This window comes from Lynx canadensis, chromosome A1, assembly GCF_007474595.2.
Source record: "Lynx canadensis isolate LIC74 chromosome A1, mLynCan4.pri.v2, whole genome shotgun sequence".
Lineage (NCBI taxonomy): Eukaryota > Metazoa > Chordata > Mammalia > Carnivora > Felidae > Lynx > Lynx canadensis.
Window position 1 is genome coordinate 123,462,275 of NC_044303.2, and position 19,739 is coordinate 123,482,013.

General features: G+C 38.9%; 2 protein-coding genes across 2 annotated transcripts in view; both read left to right on the forward strand.

The window, feature by feature from the left end:
- The window catches only part of SPINK5 (serine peptidase inhibitor Kazal type 5), a 106,830-nt gene extending 100,200 nt beyond the window's left edge, over positions 1-6,630 (forward strand). Inside the window, 1 exon segment of the mRNA XM_032593897.1 lies at positions 6,530-6,630. Within this exon segment, the coding sequence (XP_032449788.1) occupies positions 6,530-6,630 (101 nt within the window).
- A 1,348-nt stretch (positions 6,631-7,978) lies between these two features.
- On the forward strand, positions 7,979-11,717 carry SPINK14 (serine peptidase inhibitor Kazal type 14 (putative)). Its single transcript, XM_030320878.1, has 4 exons — positions 7,979-8,048; positions 9,135-9,172; positions 10,282-10,418; positions 11,672-11,717. The coding sequence occupies exons 1-4, from the start codon at positions 7,979-7,981 to the stop codon at positions 11,715-11,717; spliced, it is 291 nt and encodes a 96-aa protein (XP_030176738.1).
- Positions 11,718-19,739: the final 8,022 nt, after the last annotated feature.

Genomic DNA, 19,739 nt, shown 5'->3' on the forward strand with positions numbered 1-19,739 from the left:
AATAAGCCATACAGAGAAAGACAGATACCATATGGTTTCACTCTTATGTGGATCCTGAGAAACTTAACAGGAACCCATGGGGGAGGGGAAGGAAAAAAAAAAAAAAAAAGAGGTTAGAGTGGGAGAGAGCCAAAGCATAAGAGACTATTAAAAACTGAGAACAAACTGAGGGTTGATGGGGGGTGGGAGGGAGGGGAGGGTGGGTGATGGGTATTGAGGAGGGCACCTTTTGGGATGATAACTGGGTGTTGTATGGAAACCAATTTGTCAATAAATTTCATAAAAAAAAAATAAAAAATAAATTAAAAAAAATAAATAAAAAGCTAATTCAGAAAAAAAAAAATAAAATAAAAAATAAAAAAAAATAAAAGGATTCAAGTCACAATGGCATTTGTCCTCTGACCACATCTGAATTGAATAAGAAAACAAAAAAATAAACAAAAAAAGTCTCTGGAAAATCCTGAATATTTGGAAAATAAACATCACACCAATAAATAAACCCTGAGTCAAAGAAGAAATCAAATGAGAAACGAAAAGTATTTTGAAGTAAATGAAAAGAAAAGAGAATAATATTATTTGTGAAATTCTCCCTAAGGCAGTAGTTAGGGTAAAATTTATATTACTAAATATGTATATTAAGGAAAAAATTACCAAGATGGAACATATCCTGTGCCTTTAAACAAGTATATTTATCTAGCATTACTAGCGCTAATAACACTTGATTTGAAAACCTATTTTCATGACACATTTTGAATTACGATTGCCCATCTGCTGTTTTCCTCTTATGCCAACCGCGTTAGACTTTACACTTAGACTTTTCATAACATCAGTGTGTCATTTGAAACACTCACCACAACACTTTGCTTTTTTCAAATGTTGGTATAAGTTAGATTCATTCTTGGGGGTAGTACGGTATGTTGCAACTAGCCCAAGTTTTCATTCAGTTCTTCAATAAACATAAGCTTAGGTGCCTCTGATTTTCCAGTTAACTATGAAAAGGAAGAGAGAAGGGTTCAAAGTAGGGACATAAGAAATGCTTGTTGAATTACTATTCCAATAAGAACAAAGCACTATATTAGGCTTTTGGCAGAAAACATGAAAAAAAAAAACCAAAAAACTTGTTTTCTCCTTGCAAGAGGTACACAGCTTGCAAATAGCAAATTTTTGTTTCCTTACTTGTAGGTGTATCGTAGAGGCTTTGAAACTTTATTGAATGTGACCCACAGTGAACAAAATATGTTATCTCACCACCTAGAGGTACACAGCTTGCAAATAGCAAATTTTTGTTTCCTTACTTGTAGGTGTATCGTAGAGGCTTTGAAACTTTATTGAATGTGACCCACAGTGAACAAAATATGTTATCTCACCACCTAGAAACACACACACACACTATTGAAGTTGCATTGTCATTTTTATTTTATTCTATTCTATTTACTCTGTTTTACTATATTTTATTTAAAAAATAGTGATGGTAACAAAATAAGTTTCACAGCCCACGAAAAGGTCACAATACGTAATTTGAAAACTTCTACTGTACTGTACCATCTGAGAATTAACACTTAATTTTGTTGAACATAAATCTGCGTCTGTGTATGTGTGTCTGTGTATGTGTTAGGTGCAACACTGAAAAGGAAGAGGGATATCTTCAACTCACACTGATCAGAACATTGCAAAGGAGAGTTGACCCTAAGGGCCCACGCTTAACCTGGGCCTTCACAATTTCAATTGTCAGAGCCTCTCTTCCAAATATTCCATAAGATATTGTGGGCAGGATTTGCTGCCTCAAAGAGAAATGGAGAAAAGCAAATCAGTCTTTGAAAAGCCTGAGGGAAGAGGAATCAGATGAGACCCTGGGGGAGCTCACCATCAGGGCCTTGCCTTCAGGACTTCTTAGTTATTTTCCTTCTTGTCTCTGAGGAATCTCATCTCTATGTTATAGCATTTTAGCTTTCCCCCTTCTCGGTAATTCCCTTTAAAGATTTTCCTTTCTCCAACCTGTTGGTAAAGAAATTCATGTACATCTGTACAGCCAGGGGAGGGATTTTAGGGACAACAAAGGATTAGGGCAAATAAAAGGGAAGCGTGGCCTGACTCAATTCCACCTGTTGGTTAGTCCTAGAGGACAAGCAGTAGCTGCTAGGAGCTGCCAACAGGGACCAGCAGGCCAGTGAGTGGGTAGCTCAGGGCAGACTTCTGAAAGCCAGAGAAGAGTAAATAAATGGGCAATTAAGGAAAGAAGTAAGGTTAACAAGAAGTGAGTGCGTCCGTTTTACACTAGAGTATTTGCATGTCTTCAAGGTAGGGAGATTGACACTTGAACTACACAAGGTCGAGGATTGGTCTTAATAGGAAATAGCCGCAAAACAGTAATTGTGCCCAAATGAAAGAGACAAGAAAACTCATCTTACTGGGCATGTGGGATGGTCCTGTCAAAACAAAAACTACATCAGACAAAGTTAAATAGGCAAGGAAGGCTTTATTCAATGCAGTTGCAATAGGTAAGAGAGGCCAGAGCTCAGAATGAACTCAGCGGGGTTGAAATACAAGAAGGAGGATTTTTAAGGTCTGGGTGAGCTAGTGAAAAAGTACTAGAGGAGGGTAGGGGGAAATTACAGGCCATCTGTGTTAGCTCATTGGCTTTATCTAAGGGAAAAATAAACCCATATCTTTATGACAGGAGGTAGTTTTGCAACTTGGAGCAAAGTGCTCACAAAAAGTTAGGCTCCTGCCCTTCCACAGAGATTAGGAGATAGCCTGCCTGGTGTTTCCTGATGGCTGCATTTCAAAGGGATGGCTCCTGGGTCCTCCAGAACCCCTTCTGGGTTCTGGGTTGTAAAACTGGCAAGGGGTTTCTAAAAAGAATTATATCTCAAGGCAACAGAGAAAGAACTTATGATTATAAGATTTCTAAAGTAAATGCTCTAAGATAAGGGAGGTCAGGAGCTCAGAGTCAGGTAGAAGTTTATCTAAATTTTAGTCAAGCTGAGGGGAACTTGAAGGCCTTTAAGGTCATCTTAGTCCAAAGGACAGATGAGGAATTCTGTTACCCAGATCAGTGTTCAGACCAGAACATGGGTTTGTTCTTGGAGTTGCCATACAGCACCTTTCCATTTATTTAACCCCCACCTGATCAGCATAAACTGAGTATTCCACTGGTGTCTTTTTTTTTTTTAAGTTTATTTATTTTTTACAGAGAGAGAGAGACAGAGAGAGAGACAGAGACAGAGACAGAGCATGAGTGGGGGAGGGGCAGAGAGTGAAGGAGACATAGAATCTGAAGCAGGCTCCAGGCTCTGAGCTGTCAGCAGAGACCCTGACTCGGGGCTCGAACTCACAGACTGCGAGATCATGACCTGAGCCAAAGTTGGACTCTCAACCAACTGAGCCACCCAGGCGCCCCTGGTGTCTTTTACTGTAAACAACAAGGAGCCTTCGGTCTTCATTTAAACCAAAATCATATTTCGTATTTTACGCTCAAGGGTTTTTACCGGTTCCTTTTTACACTCCTTCAAACAGTTTTTTAAGTCGTTTGGAACAAGAGATTTTTTTTCCCTTTCCTGGCAGCTTTTAACATTATAGCAAACCTGTGTCTGAGCAACTGCAGGTCACTGTCTCTCACAGTGGCAGATCAAGACATTTGCAAACAAGAACAAAAAAATGTGTTTTGTATTTGAAACTGGACTGGATAAACGGTATTTGATGGCTGCTGTATACAGTTTTAAATGGTTTATCCACCTTCTTGAGTTGTACTTATGGCGGGGGGTGGGGTTGATAGAAGTTTTTAATTCCAAAGTCACAGGACTTTTTTTTTTTTTTTTTTTTTGGTAACTGAGCTAAAAAAGGACTCCTTTTTGGTGGGGGCAGATGAAGGCTCCCAGGAGCCCTTTCTCTCAGAGGGAATAAATACCCTTTCCTTATTTCTTTCAGTTGAAAATGTATGAAGAAACAGTTGCAGTCACTGAAATACTACTGAAGTTGAAAACTTGACTTTTTCTTTCTTCTTTAAAAAAAAAAACACGAATAAAACCTACTTGCCCCTCTTTGGGAGGCTGTGTGTCAGAGAACCAGGGTCGCATACACCCCCCTCTTCCTGCTGAGCTGACATTGTTAGTCATTGTAGCCTATGCAGGCAAGACTGCACTCTCCTACAGACATTTCTGCTCTGATCTTCATTATTTCTCTTCTTCTGCTGGGTTTGGGGTGTCTTTGCTCTTCTGCTTCTAGTTCATGTGCAATTAGCTGTGGTGTCGTTTTTTTGGCACATAATAAACACGTTGCAGCAGGGGGAAAAATGGTAATGCTGTCCTATGGCTTCCATGAAATCCTTGAGAAGGGAAAGACTTTGTCCTCTAGCCCAGGATTGGACTGACATTTGTGTGGTGGCTGTTCTATGGCGGGGGGGGGGGGGGGGGGGGGGGGGAGGTGGGACACAAATGTCGAGGCCTAAAGACAGGCAGCTCCATGCTCTGGTGAGATTGTGACTGGTTAACAGAATGGGCTAGACTATGAAAGTTCTGCAATTAATGGGCTGTGGAGCTAAGTTTCCTTTCTGTGGGAGAACAGTAGAACTGTAGGTTAAATCCTGTAGAGGATTTTGGTGTCCCTGAAAGGTGATAACCATCTGCTTTGGACTACATTGCAAGGAGCTGGTTTTTGAAAATGTTGTTTTGAAGTGACTTGAAACAAAAGTAGGAACAGAAGCCTGACATCCAGAGGAAAAGCCCCAAGCTATAGCTTTTAGAATTAAGCCAGGGGGTGAGGCGCCTGGGTGGCTTAGCCATTAAGCATCCGACTTCCTCCTCAGGCTCTGTGCTGAGGACTCAGACCCTGGAGGCTGTTTTGGATTCTGTGTCTGCCCCTCCCCTGCTTGTGCTCTGTCTCTCTCTCTTTTTCTCTCTCAAAAATAAAATAAAAACATTAAAAAATAATTTAGAATTAAGCCAGGGATATGATAGATGATGAGGAAGTCATAGACTAAGGATTTTCTGACGGGGATGTGATCCCTTAATCTTATTTATTCTCCTCACCCAATACTATTAGTTCAACTGGAATTTGGGGGAGTTTGGGAGAGCTAAAGCTCTTTTAGGCTTATTTCTTTCCTATGATGTTTTATTTCCTCTGCAATCCTTTCTATGCAATGGAGTCCCTCTACCTCTCTGAACTGGGGGACAAATGATTCACTTAGTAAGGTGGCCTTGTATTTTCAAAATGCTCCATGTTAGATTACAAGCATGGAGCCCACTAATTGGGTGAAAACCACCGCTTTCATATTCTAGGTGACTCAGGTCCTTCTGGAAGTTTCCAGTAGGTTTGTTTTTGGCACTTATTAAAATTATTTAATAAAAAGTACATTAAGTGAGGTAAATAAAAATTTGTTCTTTCTAGCATTGTAATAATATTGAAAATTGGAATCAACCTAACTGAGCAACAAGGAAAGAATTTCTTTTTGAGAGAGAGGGAGGGAGCAAGTGAGCAAGGGGCAGAGAGAGAGGGGGAGAAAGAGAGTCCCATGAGGGGCAGAGAGAGAGAGAGGGAGAAAGAGAGAGAGAGAGAAACAGGGCTCACTCGAAGTAGCGCTCAAGCTCACCCGATTTTGTGGGGCTCAAATTCAATAACTGTGAGATCATGTCCTGAGCCAAACTCAGATGCTTAGCCAACTAAGCCACCCAGGTGCCCAGAAAAATATTAATATAATAAAAATCCAAATATGTGACAAAATATGGCACCAGGCCTCTAAATTCATATTCTATATGATTATATTTGAAGATCAAGAAAATGTCACAGTACATTTCTAAGTGAAAAGGACAGAAAATAATATACAGTTCTACAAAAGTTTGATTTTTAACAACTGGAACAATATAATTCAATATATGTTTAACAGTTATGTCTGGGTTTTGAGATTTCATGTCTTCTTATTTCTTTTTTTAAATTTCTATTTTTCCAATTTTCTAAAGTTGACATATCTTTCCTTGTTATAAGAACAATTGTTCTTCAAGCGCCTGGGTGTCTCAGTCGGTTAAGTTTCCGACCTCAGTTCAGGTCATGAGATCACGGTCCGTGGATTCAAGCCCCTCTTCAGGCTCTGTGCTGACAGCTCAGAGCCTGGAGCCTGCTTCAGATTCTGTCTCCCTCTCTCTCTGCCCCTCCCTCACTTGTGCTCTGTGTCCCTCTCTCTCTCTCAAAAATAAATAATAAAACATTAAAAATTTTTTTAAAAGAAAAAGAACAATTGTTCTTTACAGAAAGGAAGATGAACACAGGGCATTCAGACAACAGGAGGAAACTCGGTTATGACAACATATCTTCCATGTTACAAAGCTGCAAAGGCTGTGGATTACTTTAAGAACCAGGCAGGACTCACTGCAAATGGCATCTAGAGACCTCATTCATCATCAATGTCCTTCCTTACTCAGCTCTTTCCACGTTTTGCATGCTGGCCAAAGGTACTAATTCTTGTGGAACATACTCTGCTTTTTCTGCTGCGCTCTCCCCTACCGTGATGTGTTTCTTCATGCCATTGCCCCTTTAGATTGCCTGCCACAGGCTTCCCTGTCCAGTGATCTGTTCCCACCCCCAAGTCCTCTAGGCAGCTCGGTGCTTCCTTACCCAATGCCTCCTGCTGAGGTTTGACTTTGATTTACCCTGAATATTGGGCCTCCAGGGGCTGCTCCTCCCAGCACACAATGCCTCAGTGACCTCTCTCTCTTACATAGCTATTCCACCCCCTCCTGAGGCCCTGATACCTGCTTCTTAAAAGAGGCAAGAACCACAGAGAACATGCCATGTCTCTCTTCCTTTCTCTTCTTTCCAAGGTGGGTCGAAGAAGGGGACGTGTGTGTGGTAGGGGGAGTGGGCATCTGGCATCCTGCTTTACTGCAGCTGGATCTTCCATTGTTGCAGCTCCATTCCCAAAGGAATCCAGGGAAGATGTCAGGAAGAGATGGGGTGTGCTTAGCAAAAAGCGCAGGAGCTCCGATTGTCTCAGGAGCAGGCAGGGTAGGAAGCCCCGGACATTGTGCCAAGCACCTCCAACCGTCTTGGGAAGTAGAGTACCCTAGGGACATTACCATGTCTCACATAACACCTATCACACCACAGCATATCGCAAATGGTTTATGTCAGTTGCCTATTCACATATGCTACAAAGCAGAGAAAAAGGCCTGATGGCATAGGGAGGATCAGGTCACCTCCGTAGGATTAGGAAGATAGGGGAGTTCAGTGTGGTCCTTGCGCAGGCCTGGAAACTGCATACCATTCTCTAGTGTCAGAAGGGGATCCTCCCACAGGAGGATTTGCTCACTGATTTCTCCCTTTCTGGATGTCTAAATGAAAATAACTTTGGGGCCCCCATGAGATAGTGTGGAATGGTATTTCTCCCTGTGCACTCTCTCAGAGTGCTCCAGGAGAGCTGAGCATTCCACACCAGAAGATCCTAGCACAGCCAAGTAAGTCTGGAATATTACAATCTTTGCCTTACTCCAAAGAAACACTCTCAGCTTCATGAGCAAGTACGGGCCTGCTTCCTCTGTTGAGAAGCTCTTATTTTCTGGAAGCTTCTGGTGGCCTCATTTTCTTTGTATCCCCTCAAAGAACAAATTTGGGTTAATCTTCAGGTAAGGGGTTGCCTTTTAAAGACACTTAAAATACCTCCATACTAAAATAATATAATTATGCCCAAAGAGTAACCTCTGATTGACTTCTGTCTTCTAAGTAGTCACAGGTCTGTCACTGAGTTCTAGACTTTTATTTATGACCAGCCAATTTTATTCCTGAGCATTTGTTCTTGGGGAAGAGTGAAATAATAGGCTTTCCAAGTGTGGTATACAGAGGTTACAGTGGGCAGGCTGGAGATGGATATTCACCCTAAAGATGGTCTTAATATCTTGAATACCTCTGCTTTAGTGATTGTACTAGAGGGGAACATCCCAAGGCAATATCTCAGAGCATCACTCTAAGGACATACGCACCAGGAGGAAAAATGACCAAATGTCATCCAGTATTCTGCTCGCTTTTGTTCTTCATCCTGATACATGGGGCATTACCTTCTGGTGAGTAATTTGGCTGGTTCTGGCATTTATGTAAAGTTGATTTGTGAGCTTTGACACTATAATCTGAAAGAATGCTTTAGAATTATTTTGTGTTTATTTGTGTAAGAGTATCATTTTACTATATCTGTATATCTGTATCTATAGAGAGAGACTATGCAGTTGGTCCACAAATAAAAGACTCCGAGCCAATGTGCAAGGGCCTTTGTTTCCCCATCTATTAGTGCAGATTATGAAACCTAATTTATGGGGACCAGGGGGCTTGGGCAATTCAAGGTAGAATGTGAAAGTGATTGGCAATATGCCCACATCTCAACACATCTCAAAAATGCAAAACTTTTGAAAATGCTTTGCCATGAATTTCAGTAGGTCATTACCTTTTTTGTCCTCCTTTATAAAAGAGTCCTGTGGGGAGTTTTAAAGAGACCTAGCCTTAAGGACTGAAGAATTTGATTTTTTTACCCATCTACCATGAAATCCTGGACAGTAGCAATTGTCTTTCCTCTCTCTGTAAAATATGGGGATTAGGCTAAAGGCCTCTTTAAAGTTCTAACATTTCTTAATGTCTTTTCTTTTTGGCTGCCTGTTCTGAATCCTCTCAAGCCCAGGATAACTACAGGTTAATCAAAAATTTACTTGTTATACTAGACTGGCAACATATATGAGACCAGTGATTGCTTGCTACTTATCCATCAGGAGTAGAAGAGTTATTCCACACTTTTTGAGGGAAAAAAATGAATGCATGTGTAAATAAAACAGTTTTGGAGTGCCTGGGTGGCTCAGTCAGTTGAGTGTCCCACCCTTGATTTTGGCTCATGATCTCACAATCTATAAGTTCAAGAGCTGTGTCAGGCTCTGTGCTGACAGTGTGGAGCCTGCTTGGGATTCTCTCTCTCTCTCTCTCTCTCTCTCAAAATAAATAAATCTAAAAAAAATTATAAATAAATAAATAAATTTTTAAAAAAGGTTTTCTGTTATTGCAAGCTTTCTTGGTAATAAATTAGAATTCTTTAATTCTGCCAACAGATTAAGCTATGGTTTACCAGGCATTACACTCTGCAACTATTTTCATTTATGTCTTGGTTTTAGAACCTCGACACTGGTGGCCACCACATGGAGCTGTTAAGGTAATCTTTCACTATATTTCTCAGGATTGAGATTCTAATTTGAGTTTTCTTTGGGTTTGCTGTTTTAGAATCTTACTTCAGGAAGGTCATCTGTGATGTTCTCCAAAGTCCACTCACATGAACATGGCAGGTACACTGTAGATACATGAGCCCCAAGTTGACTGATCCAAACTGGGAACCAAGATGAGATTTGGTCATTTGGACACCAGATAGCCCTCCATAGTGCCTAGAAAATGAGTACCAACAATTGCCAGGGGATAGAGGAAGTGGAGGGATTAGTTGGGTGACAGACGTACAAGAGGCAGATGATGGTGGCCTGGCCATGGTGGTGGTGTTGGATAAGGAAGAAGGAAAAGAGTTTCTAAGCTCAAATATGATCCCTCTTTCTCTACTCAGCCGAAACTCTCTCCCACCTTGTATCAGAGGCACATTACCAATCTTTCTATGACACTCATAGAGCCCCTGAGACCATCTCCTCAAGTTCCAGCAAACCAGAGTCACATCTTCAAGCTGCCACTGACACCAGCATTGTGACTGGATGTGGGTTTTCATCCCTGATGACACATGTCCCTTCTTTTGTTTTTAGTTTTCCCTAAAAAATCAGGGCATTATGCTAAATGCTTTCACATTTCACAACTTCAAGAAGAGATTTGACTTGGGGATTTTGAGAGTGGATGAAATATGATAAATATTTTAAATTGAAGCCTATGAATGTCAGTGAAGCATTTCTTTCCAATTACGAGCTTTCAGGGTTTTTTGCCCACTTGGCCCAGAAATCTCTAAGACTTTTCCCATGTCTAATACTCTGGGAATGAAGGAGATTGAGAGAGAAGCTAAATTTCACAAATACATCCACTCTTCTTTTTCCCACCATAGTGTAGCAGGCCTCTGTACCCCGTTACCATCAGGAGGTCCTCACGATGAAGGTGTTGTGGTTGTCAGACAGGATAAATTTAGGTTTGGCCTCCACTGCTTTGTGAAGGGACAGCTGTAAGAGCTTTGTGTGACTGTGATAGGATGCTAACTATGTTTAGATTTTCCTAATCAAGTCCAGATGTGACCTACCTGTTTGTGTGATTCTAATGTCATTCTTTTCAAATCAATTTCAGGTGAAATGTCCATATAAGAAAGTAAACTTGAGTTGGTTCACTGGAACAGTGAACCCCTGCCCTGGTTTATATCAACCCATCTGTGGCACTAATTTTGTAACCTATGAAAACCCCTGCATCTTGTGTGTCGAGAGCATGTGAGTACTATTTGGGGGGAAAGAAGAGAAGGAAGACAAACTTAGTCCACCACAGTTACCATGTACCTCTTCTGCCAAGTGTATCAGCCTTGAAGCCAGGAATTTGCTCCAGTTTGCAGAGATAATAATCAGTCCCCAGTCATAAGAGCATGTGGTAATATAAAGCCCACTGGGGTAGAAAGCAGACTCAGTGTACTCTGTGGTGTTTCAGGGCCTTCTGTCTGAGCCCTCACATTCCCATATGCCAAGTGATGGATCAAATCCCCTATGCTACATGAAGCTTTGGTTATTCTTTTGAGTCCTGAAATTCTTTGGTTTGAAATTGTGGTTTGCCTTCTCTAAGATACCTTCAATCTTTTGTGTGTCTGAAACTCTGAGCTATGATGAGGTGACTGCAAGGTTTGGGTCCTTTTGCTAAGAGCCCCTGTTTAGGTTTTTGGATTTATGGGACATGATTATCAGTGATTAGACACTGAGATCTCACAAAACCACACCTTCAGGTTTGACCTCTGTTTAAGCCAGTGCAGTTCACAGGGACTAAAATGCTCCTCATGGCATCACAATGCCAACAATCTTTTTGTAATTTTATACAAGGATCAGTGTCAGGAATGTGTAAATTCCACATCATCCTGACTAATGAGGAATTGGGCCAAAGTGTGAGGGTGTTAATAGAAAAAGATGAGGACTGATACGCCTTATAGATCACAAGCTCAGGCCTGACTAACTTATTTTCTTTCTTTCTTTTTCTTTCTTTCTTTCTTTCTTTCTTTCTTTCTTTCTTTCTTTCTTTCTTTCTTTCATTTGAGAGAGAGAGCAAGCAGGGGAGAGGGGCAGAGGGAGAGAGAGACAGAGAGAGAGAGAGAGAGAGAGAGAGAGAGAGAATATTAAGTAGGCTTCATGCTCAGCACAGAGCCCGAAGCAGGACTTGATCCCACGATCCTGGGATCATGACCTGAACAAAAATCAGTAGTTGGATTCTCAACCAACTGAGCCTCCCAGGAGCTCCAAATAACTTATTTTCAAAGAGTTTGCAGCATAGCCCATAACATCTTCCATGGCATCTTAGAATCACGGAAGGATAACTGGATAGGAAAATCCAATAACCTAGTTTTTGTATGTAGTCAATTCCCTTTATGCTCTGGCTCTTAGTTTCCTTAAATATAAAATAAGGATGGTAGATAAAATAATTTTAAAAAGTTTTTGTAGGTCTGACATTTTATTAATGCAATGTTGATTCTGATTCTTGCCTTTAGGAAATCTCATGGGAAGATTAGGTTTCAAAATGATGGAAAATGCTAGCTGAGTGAACTTGGATGTCAAAGAAGATATCTTTTTTTCTCTATCATGACAACCCTTCCTTGCATTTGATAGTGACAGAGACCTGCCCCTGCTGTGCTTGTATCAGATAACTAAAGGTTCCTTCCTTAGACTTCTTTCCTCATTGATGCACTGCCTTCCATATTCTAATAAATAAACTTTTCTGGAAGTCTGATTTAACTTGGTCCTCAGATCTGTGTCTCAATTCTCAGAAATAGAATAAAATGAACATTTGAGCCAAAGGTCAAAACCAAACAGTGGGATTCATCAGCTTCTTGATACTGTGAATGGCGAAGGAATCTATATGAAGGCTCCAAGTTGTCTTCCAAGGAACACAACAGAAATTTCTTCCATATTCCTATAGCATTTCTTAAAAAAACAACTACTAGGAACTATGGAGCATCGTGCTCTTCCTGGCCATTCCTCTTGCCCACTTGCTGCAAACTCCTTGTTAAACAACTTCACTTTTAGACTCAGTTTTGAAACAGAGACATTTACACACATCTGGCTTGACTCTGCAAGACCCAACATTTCCACTGGCCCCACTTTTCTCCATAGAAGGAGGCCTACATCAGTGGCATCCATGAATGTTCCAGTGTTTTTTTAAAATTCTCTTGGGGCGCCTGGGTGGCTCACTCGGTTGGGCGTCCGACTTCAGCCAGGTCACGATCTCGCGGTCCGTGAGTTCGAGCCCCACGTCAGGGTCTGGGCTGATGGCTCAGAGCCTGGAGCCTGTTTCCGATTCTGTGTCTCCCTCTCTCTCTGCCCCTCCCCCGTTCATGCTCTGTCTCTCTGTGTCCCAAAAAAATAAATAAACGTCAAAAAAAAAAAAAAATTCTCTTGACACATTTTAACCTCTGAAACCTATTGGGACATGTTCTTCTCTGGGCTATATTTCTTCTGTGTATATATTCATTCCTAATATGGAGAGAAGATTAACATATGCTAATATGCTCTCTTCCCCTCAGCCAGCTTGCTCCCTGCTGACTTGGGAAGAGCATCTCTTCTGCCTCTGAATATCCTTGTAAGACTGTGGTCAGTGTTTATCTGTTCTGTTAGCTCTTTGACCTTAACTACTATGCTAATTACAAGGTAGACACAGGGCTCCAGTAAAAAGGAAAAAATCACCTTTGGTCTAGAATATGAAAAGCAAATTGCTCTGGGGGAAATGAAATAGACTCTATCTTTATGTATGTCCATTTCCACCGCTCTAAGTCCTAGGTCATGCAGGAGCACTGAGAACTCTGAGGAGGATCGTATTCTAATGCTATTGCCTTGACTTCATGTTCACAAATCTTTTCTTCTGTAATGATTGGACATGAGCACCATGCAGCAGATTTTTCATCTCAAACATTTTAATTTTCATCTCTACAAGTTTGATTTACCTTTCATGTTTCTAACATTTTGACATCTGGAATATAATTATAATAACTATTTTTATGACTGCTAATTCTAATATCTGTGTCAATTCTGGGATGGTTGATTTTCTTTTCATTATGGATGATAACTTAGGATATACACACTTATGAATGAATTTATGAATGCATAATTTTATGAATTTTATCTTGTTTAACTCCAAATATTTTGATATTTATAGAAATAATCTTGAGTTTTGTTCTGAGACACAGATCAATTACTTGGAAACAGTCTGATCCCCTGGAATATTGTTTTTAAGAGTTGTTAGGTGGGACCAGTACAGTGTTCACTAAGTGGCTAATTGTTGGTCATTATTGAAGCAAGCTCCTGTTGGGTACTCTAATCAATGTTCCCTGAATTATAAGTTTTCTAGTATGGCTAACAGGAACAGCCACTATTACCCTATATGAGATCTGGGCTTTGTTACCTCTAATCCTCTAGAGGTGGTTCTAGTGGTTCTTTCCTGGCTTTATGTATTTTCCTCACGCACAGGCATTGATCAGTGATATGCTGAGCTTTCTGTCCAGCTCTTTCATGCTGTCGTCCTGCAAACTATGGCCACATTGGTCTCTCTCCTCTCAGCTCTGTCTCCTCAATTCAGGGAATCTACTTGCTCCTTCTGGGATCCTCTTTCCTTTCCTGGGAATCTCCCACAATGCTGAAATCAAGGCCAATCATAGAGCTCACCATGTTCATTTCCCATCTCTCAGGATTTGGCATCCTTCAGTACCTGATGTCTAGTGTCATTGTTTCATATATTTTGTCTGATTTTTTGTTGTCTTTCCAAGAAGGAGATATATCTGGTTTCTCTTACTATATATTATCTGGAGGTAAAAGTCAGCTTCATCTTTATCATGTCATGAGACTTAGGTTTTCCTCTGACACCTTCTGAAGTCTCGAGTAGCTTAGTCAATGTACTTAGTTGTCATTATTCTCCTTTTTCTAAGAATTCTAAAGGATTAGACTCGTTTTCTGTAATAATACAAAATTTTTCAGTAGATAATAAAATATTTACTTCAATGTTCAATACACAGCAGTACTGTGTATATTTTTTCTGTTACTTGATATTTTTTCTGTTACTTGACAGTAGACATCTCCAAAGAAAGAAAGGAGGGCAGCATATTTATCCAAATTCAGGACTCCCCTCCTTTCAGTGCTGTCTCTAAAACCTAGTCGTTGTCGTACACATGCTCTCATTGCCAACATTAAGGGAGCTTCCCGGTAGTATTCTTAGTTCCGGCACCTGTTTTGAATTTTGAACTCCCGCCGTCACATTCCCTTTACTTTGCATTCTCTAATTATTTATCAGTCCCAGGTTTTGTCATTGCTATCTTCCCTTTCCCCATCTTGTTCTGCTTGATGATCCCACTCACATCTGCAATTATTCTACTGTCTATACACTCATAACTTACATATTCACATAAGACTGTACCCATATACTTAGTATCAGATATTAGACATCTTAATTTCACTGGCTCCTGGAATTACCTCCATTCTCTTGTCTCAACTATAATCCTGCCTCCATTCTCTAATCATTTAAACCTGACCTGTTAAAAACAATTCTCTCCTGTGAGTTATAATAGAAAAAAACATCTTAGTATGACTTGTAAGATATTTGTTTCATCTGCTACAGGCACTGCCTAAAGCCTAACTTTAGCCATAATGAACACTTAGGACTTGCAACAAACCCTATTTACCCAGAAGGTGGCAGTAAAGCACTGCCATTTAGACCAATAACTGACCAGCCCTACAGCGGACTCCTCGCATACCAACCATGTGATTTGGGACAAGTTCTAATGCTCTATGAGCTACAGATTTATCATCATTTAAACTGATCATATTAACAGCACACACCTGATTTTGAGGAGAAGTGAAGCTCCAAAATGTTTAAATAGGGATGACCAGGTGAGTAACAAATGGGGGCAAGACCTCGGGTAGAAGCAAGAGAGATCTCCTTCACTGCCTGCATGTGAATCTCTGTTTATGAACCTAATGAAGGGGAAGAACTTGAGATGAAAAAGGATTTCAGCAATTTCTGATGTTACTGTCCTATTTTTCCCCCAGGAAGGTGAAATCTCCTATCATAGTGCATGAAGAGCTCTCTCTATGGATGAGAGAGTTGGGAAATGTTGTATCTAATGGACTAAATATTACTGTTAGAATTCTGTGGAGTTCTTTTGTTTTTCTGATTAGATTTTTTTTATCCAAAGAAAGTTAATCAACTCAAAGGCACAAACTTGAGTAAATTGTTTATCATATATTTTCCAAACAAAAATTAGGAATTTCTTGGAGTATGGGTATGTGTAGGCAGCCAAAGAGATTCATTGAAATACCATGCAAACTACAAGACCAATCTACACCTTGGTTCATTTTCTTTAATTGAAATTTTTAATTTGTAATTTAAAATTATTTTGCTTTGTGATAGTAATATGTACTCTTCAGGAAGAATTCAGAAATACAGAAAAATACATTTTAATTTAAAAAAGTAAAAGCAAGCAAAACATTACAATCGAGACTTACTGTCACTGATTTTAGATTAAAATCTTTTCTGAACTCCTCCTCTTTCTCTCTTAATGACTGTGATAGAAATAAAAATAGGATCACACTACACATGCTACTTTTGAAGTGAGAATGTACTGAATAGTAGGTCAATATACCATTGAAGAAGAAGAAATTATATCTAAATGGGTGCAATAAGTACATTAAAGTGAAACTTATTTAAAGATACTACTTCCAAGAATATCAAAATAACAAATGTATAAGGAAAACTCTAACAAAAGGTATGTATAATCTATACCTTGAATATTATAAAATATTAATCTAAGATTGTAAAGAAATCCCAAAGAAATGGAAGTACATATCCATTCATCAATTTAAAAATTCAATATTATAAAGAAATACATTCACTCTAAATTGTTTAATAGATTCAGTATAATCTGACTCAAAAATGTGTCAGCAATTATTTTTTTGTTTTTGTTTTTGTTTTGGTAGCTGGAGTGCTGGTTTTTTGTTTTTTGAGAGAACAACAATTTTATTTTCAAATTTGTATGAAAATGTAGTAGGAATAAAGAAGATAATCTTGAGGAAGAACAAAGGTGGAGGAGTCACATGACCAGGTAATAAGATTTATTCTCAACCAATAATAATAAAGAAAATATACTGCTGCAAAGATAGACAAATAGACCAGTGGAATGGAATTGAGAGTCCAGAAGCAGACACACACATGTATGGTCATTAGATTTATGACAAAAAGATCCTAGTAGTAGTGGAATTTTGAAAGCATGTTCTCTTTATTAAATTATACTGAGTCAACTGGATATGCACATGGGAGAAAGTGAATTTTGACTCAACAATGTCAATTTGAATTGATATTCAAAAAAAACAATTCAGAAAATCTTTTAGAAGGAAATAGACTTTCATGATTTTAGAGAATACAGATATTGCTTAAACTAGCAAAAAAAGGCATGAAGTGTAAATAAAAATATGGTAAACTGTGCAATATTAAAATTAAAATTCATCAAAATTTTAGCAAATTAGTAAATTAAATTAGTAAGATTAGTAAAGTAAAAGGTAAACCACCTACTAGGAGAAAATGTTTCCAGTACATGTATCCAACAAGAGGCTCTTAGAAATACATGAAGAACTCCTGTAGATGATAAGAAAAACACAACACCCCAATAGAAAAATGTGCAAAATAAAGGAAGAAGTTATCAAAAGGCTAATAAATTATGCATTACCTCCATTTTTCTTTACATTTCAGTTGCCTTTTCCTTATCTAGCTTTTGATCTTATGTTATAATAAGTCCTGTTCTTTTACTAAGGTGAACTTCTGAAGACAAACGTAATTTGTTTCCTTGGATTATATTTATTTTCAGACAGTCATCATCATGTTTCTTTCATATAACACAGCTCTCCTTAATTTTTCTTTGGCTATGTTATGATCAGGGACTGGCATACCTTTCGGCTTTCCCATTTTAATTTCAACCTCAAAATGTACAGCTCTAGCCATACTTCTCTTTGACATAGAGTGAATTAATTTTCCTTAATCATCTGTATACTACTAAATGCAGCTTTATTGCCTTGCCATTTGATCTATCAAATAAGGGCTTATTTTATTTCTCTCTCCTTTTTTCCTGTGGTGAGAAGTTTGTGATTAAATAGGGAGAGCTCAGCTGGAAAGAATAGGGCCTTTGCTGGAAAAATTAGGCCCTCTCTGCTGTCTCTTCTCTTTTTCAATTGACATGAGTGGCAATTTATCTTATATACATGGAAAGAATAGCTTTGTATTGATTCATTTATTTCCCCTTTTGGATGTGGGAATTTGGAGTGTAAGTTTCCATCAGAGATGAATGAATCTACTTTTTAAAATTGGCTTTTTTCATCCTTCATCTCATAGCATCTTTTTTCATTTTTTCCTCACCTATCCAATCTATCAAAAGAGGAAAACAATTAAAAAAAAAACCCTCTTCCTACTCTTCAAATAGTCTTTTCAATAAAAATTGTGGAGAAATTTGTAATCTTATAATTTCTGCTTCTGAGGGTAAATTTCAACTTAAGACTTAAGCTTTGACATCTCAGGTTGTTCTTCTTTTCTTATTTTCAAATTTTGCAATGTACTTCAAGATCTGGTCCCCAAGCATTCTTTTTTTAACATGCTGACATGAAATTTTGACACACTTCTTGTTTTTGCGGTTCATTTGTTAAAATTCAGAAGAAGGCAATTCTGTGGTCTGGTTTGCTGTGCCACCCTGCTTTGGTTATCTACTGCTGAATGGCAAATATTCCAAAACTGAGCATTTTAAAGCAATAACAATTTGCTATTTTCACAATTTGGGGAGTTAGCCATTTCATTTATCTGCTTCCCGTGGGGTGAGCTGGAGTGCTGGCGTGGCCAGAAGTTACCCCTGCTAAATTCTATTTTGATGAAGTGGCTTCTGGAATATCATATATTTCATAATAGATGTAGGATTATATATACAGGAATATTATGTATGTGTGTGTACACCTGTATAGGTAGAAAACTTAATGAAAAATATGGGACATTGGAAGTTGTATAGAAAAACTTGATCGAAATAATGAAAGTGCTAAAAATTATTCCATTTTTAAAAGGCAAAACTGCACAAATGCCTGGCTGGCTCAGTAGGTAGAGCATGTGACTCCTGACCTCGGGGTTGTAAGTTTGAGCCCTGTGCTGGATGTAGAGATTACTTTAAAAAAATAAAATCTTAAAAATAAAATAATTTTAAAAATAAAAGGCAAAACTGCAGACATTTAGCTCATGGAAGAGAATATTGATAGAGAGCATGAGATATGTTTAGGAAGGAAAGAAATAAACAAAGAAAGGATATGGGAGAGAGAAAGGAAAAGAGGGAGAGATTCTATCAAGGGACAGAGAGATACACTGTGATCTGTGTGGCTTCAAGGTAGAAAATTAGGGTAATTGAATCATCAGAAAGACAGGTCTCAATTAAAATTAGGGAGGCTTTTTCTAACTGTGTAATCTAACAAAGGAATGGGCTTCGCTGCAAAGGAGTAAAGTCCCCGTCTTAATAGTCAAGTAAAGGTTTAATGACTGCTCTTACAGAGGCTGTGGGAAGATTGCAGCCAGGTGCAAGCTTTGTATATCTAAAATGTTGCTCAGCCGTTAGAAATTATGTTTATCTTCTCTATGCATGCAACTGCACCACATGAGACAAAACTTAGGACAACTGAGTAAAGAACAGAGTTTGATCAGTGACCTGAGGAGGACAGATTCTGTTGCTATCCAATTCTTCCTGTCGCAAACTAGCTCCCCAGAGGCAGGCTCTCATGAGAAGCTGGGTGGGAGAACAATCTCCTTGTGCCTGCTGTTAAGGTAGGGTTGATGTCATACCTTGGGTAGTATTCAAGGGAAGCAGAAACCTGTGAATCACAGTCTGGTTCCCAGAAGAAAAAAGTATAGGATGGAAGCTAAATCTGGGAAATAAAATAGCAGGTTATAATATTTTTGCTTGTAGCTATGGGGAAGAAAAGGAGATAAGAAGCTTTCCTCAGGCTTCCTTTTCTTCATGGATGTTTCTGTTGTCTAACCTGTTTATTGTACCTATCATATCACAAGGATAATTTTTACTAACCTCTTTTCCCATAACTAGACCATAAGCTTCAGGAGAGCAGGGACATTTTATATCACTGTTTATTGTAATATTCCCTATACCTACTCTAATGCCTGGCCTAATGTAGGTGTTTATTCAACAAACGAATGAAGAAATAAATGAAAAGGACTTAAGCACCTGAGATCTATCACCCCACTGAAGCCATAACTAACAATATGACGTCTGGCTCTAAAACATTTTCATAGTATGTTTTAAACTAAGACATGGCAAAATCTTCTCAGATTGCCTCTGTGCTTCATCTCACCTTGTTATCATGGCAGTTGCCTAACAATAGGAGTAGGAAGGAGGAACTTCCTCAGATTATCTGCTCTTTTGGTAGATGGAGAACTTCTACTTTATATTTTGAAGGTTTCAACTTTCCTAAAACTTGCTTGTGAGTAGATCGGGCCCTTACTGGCAGGATTCAGAAAATGATAGAAATAGAAATAATTATCAA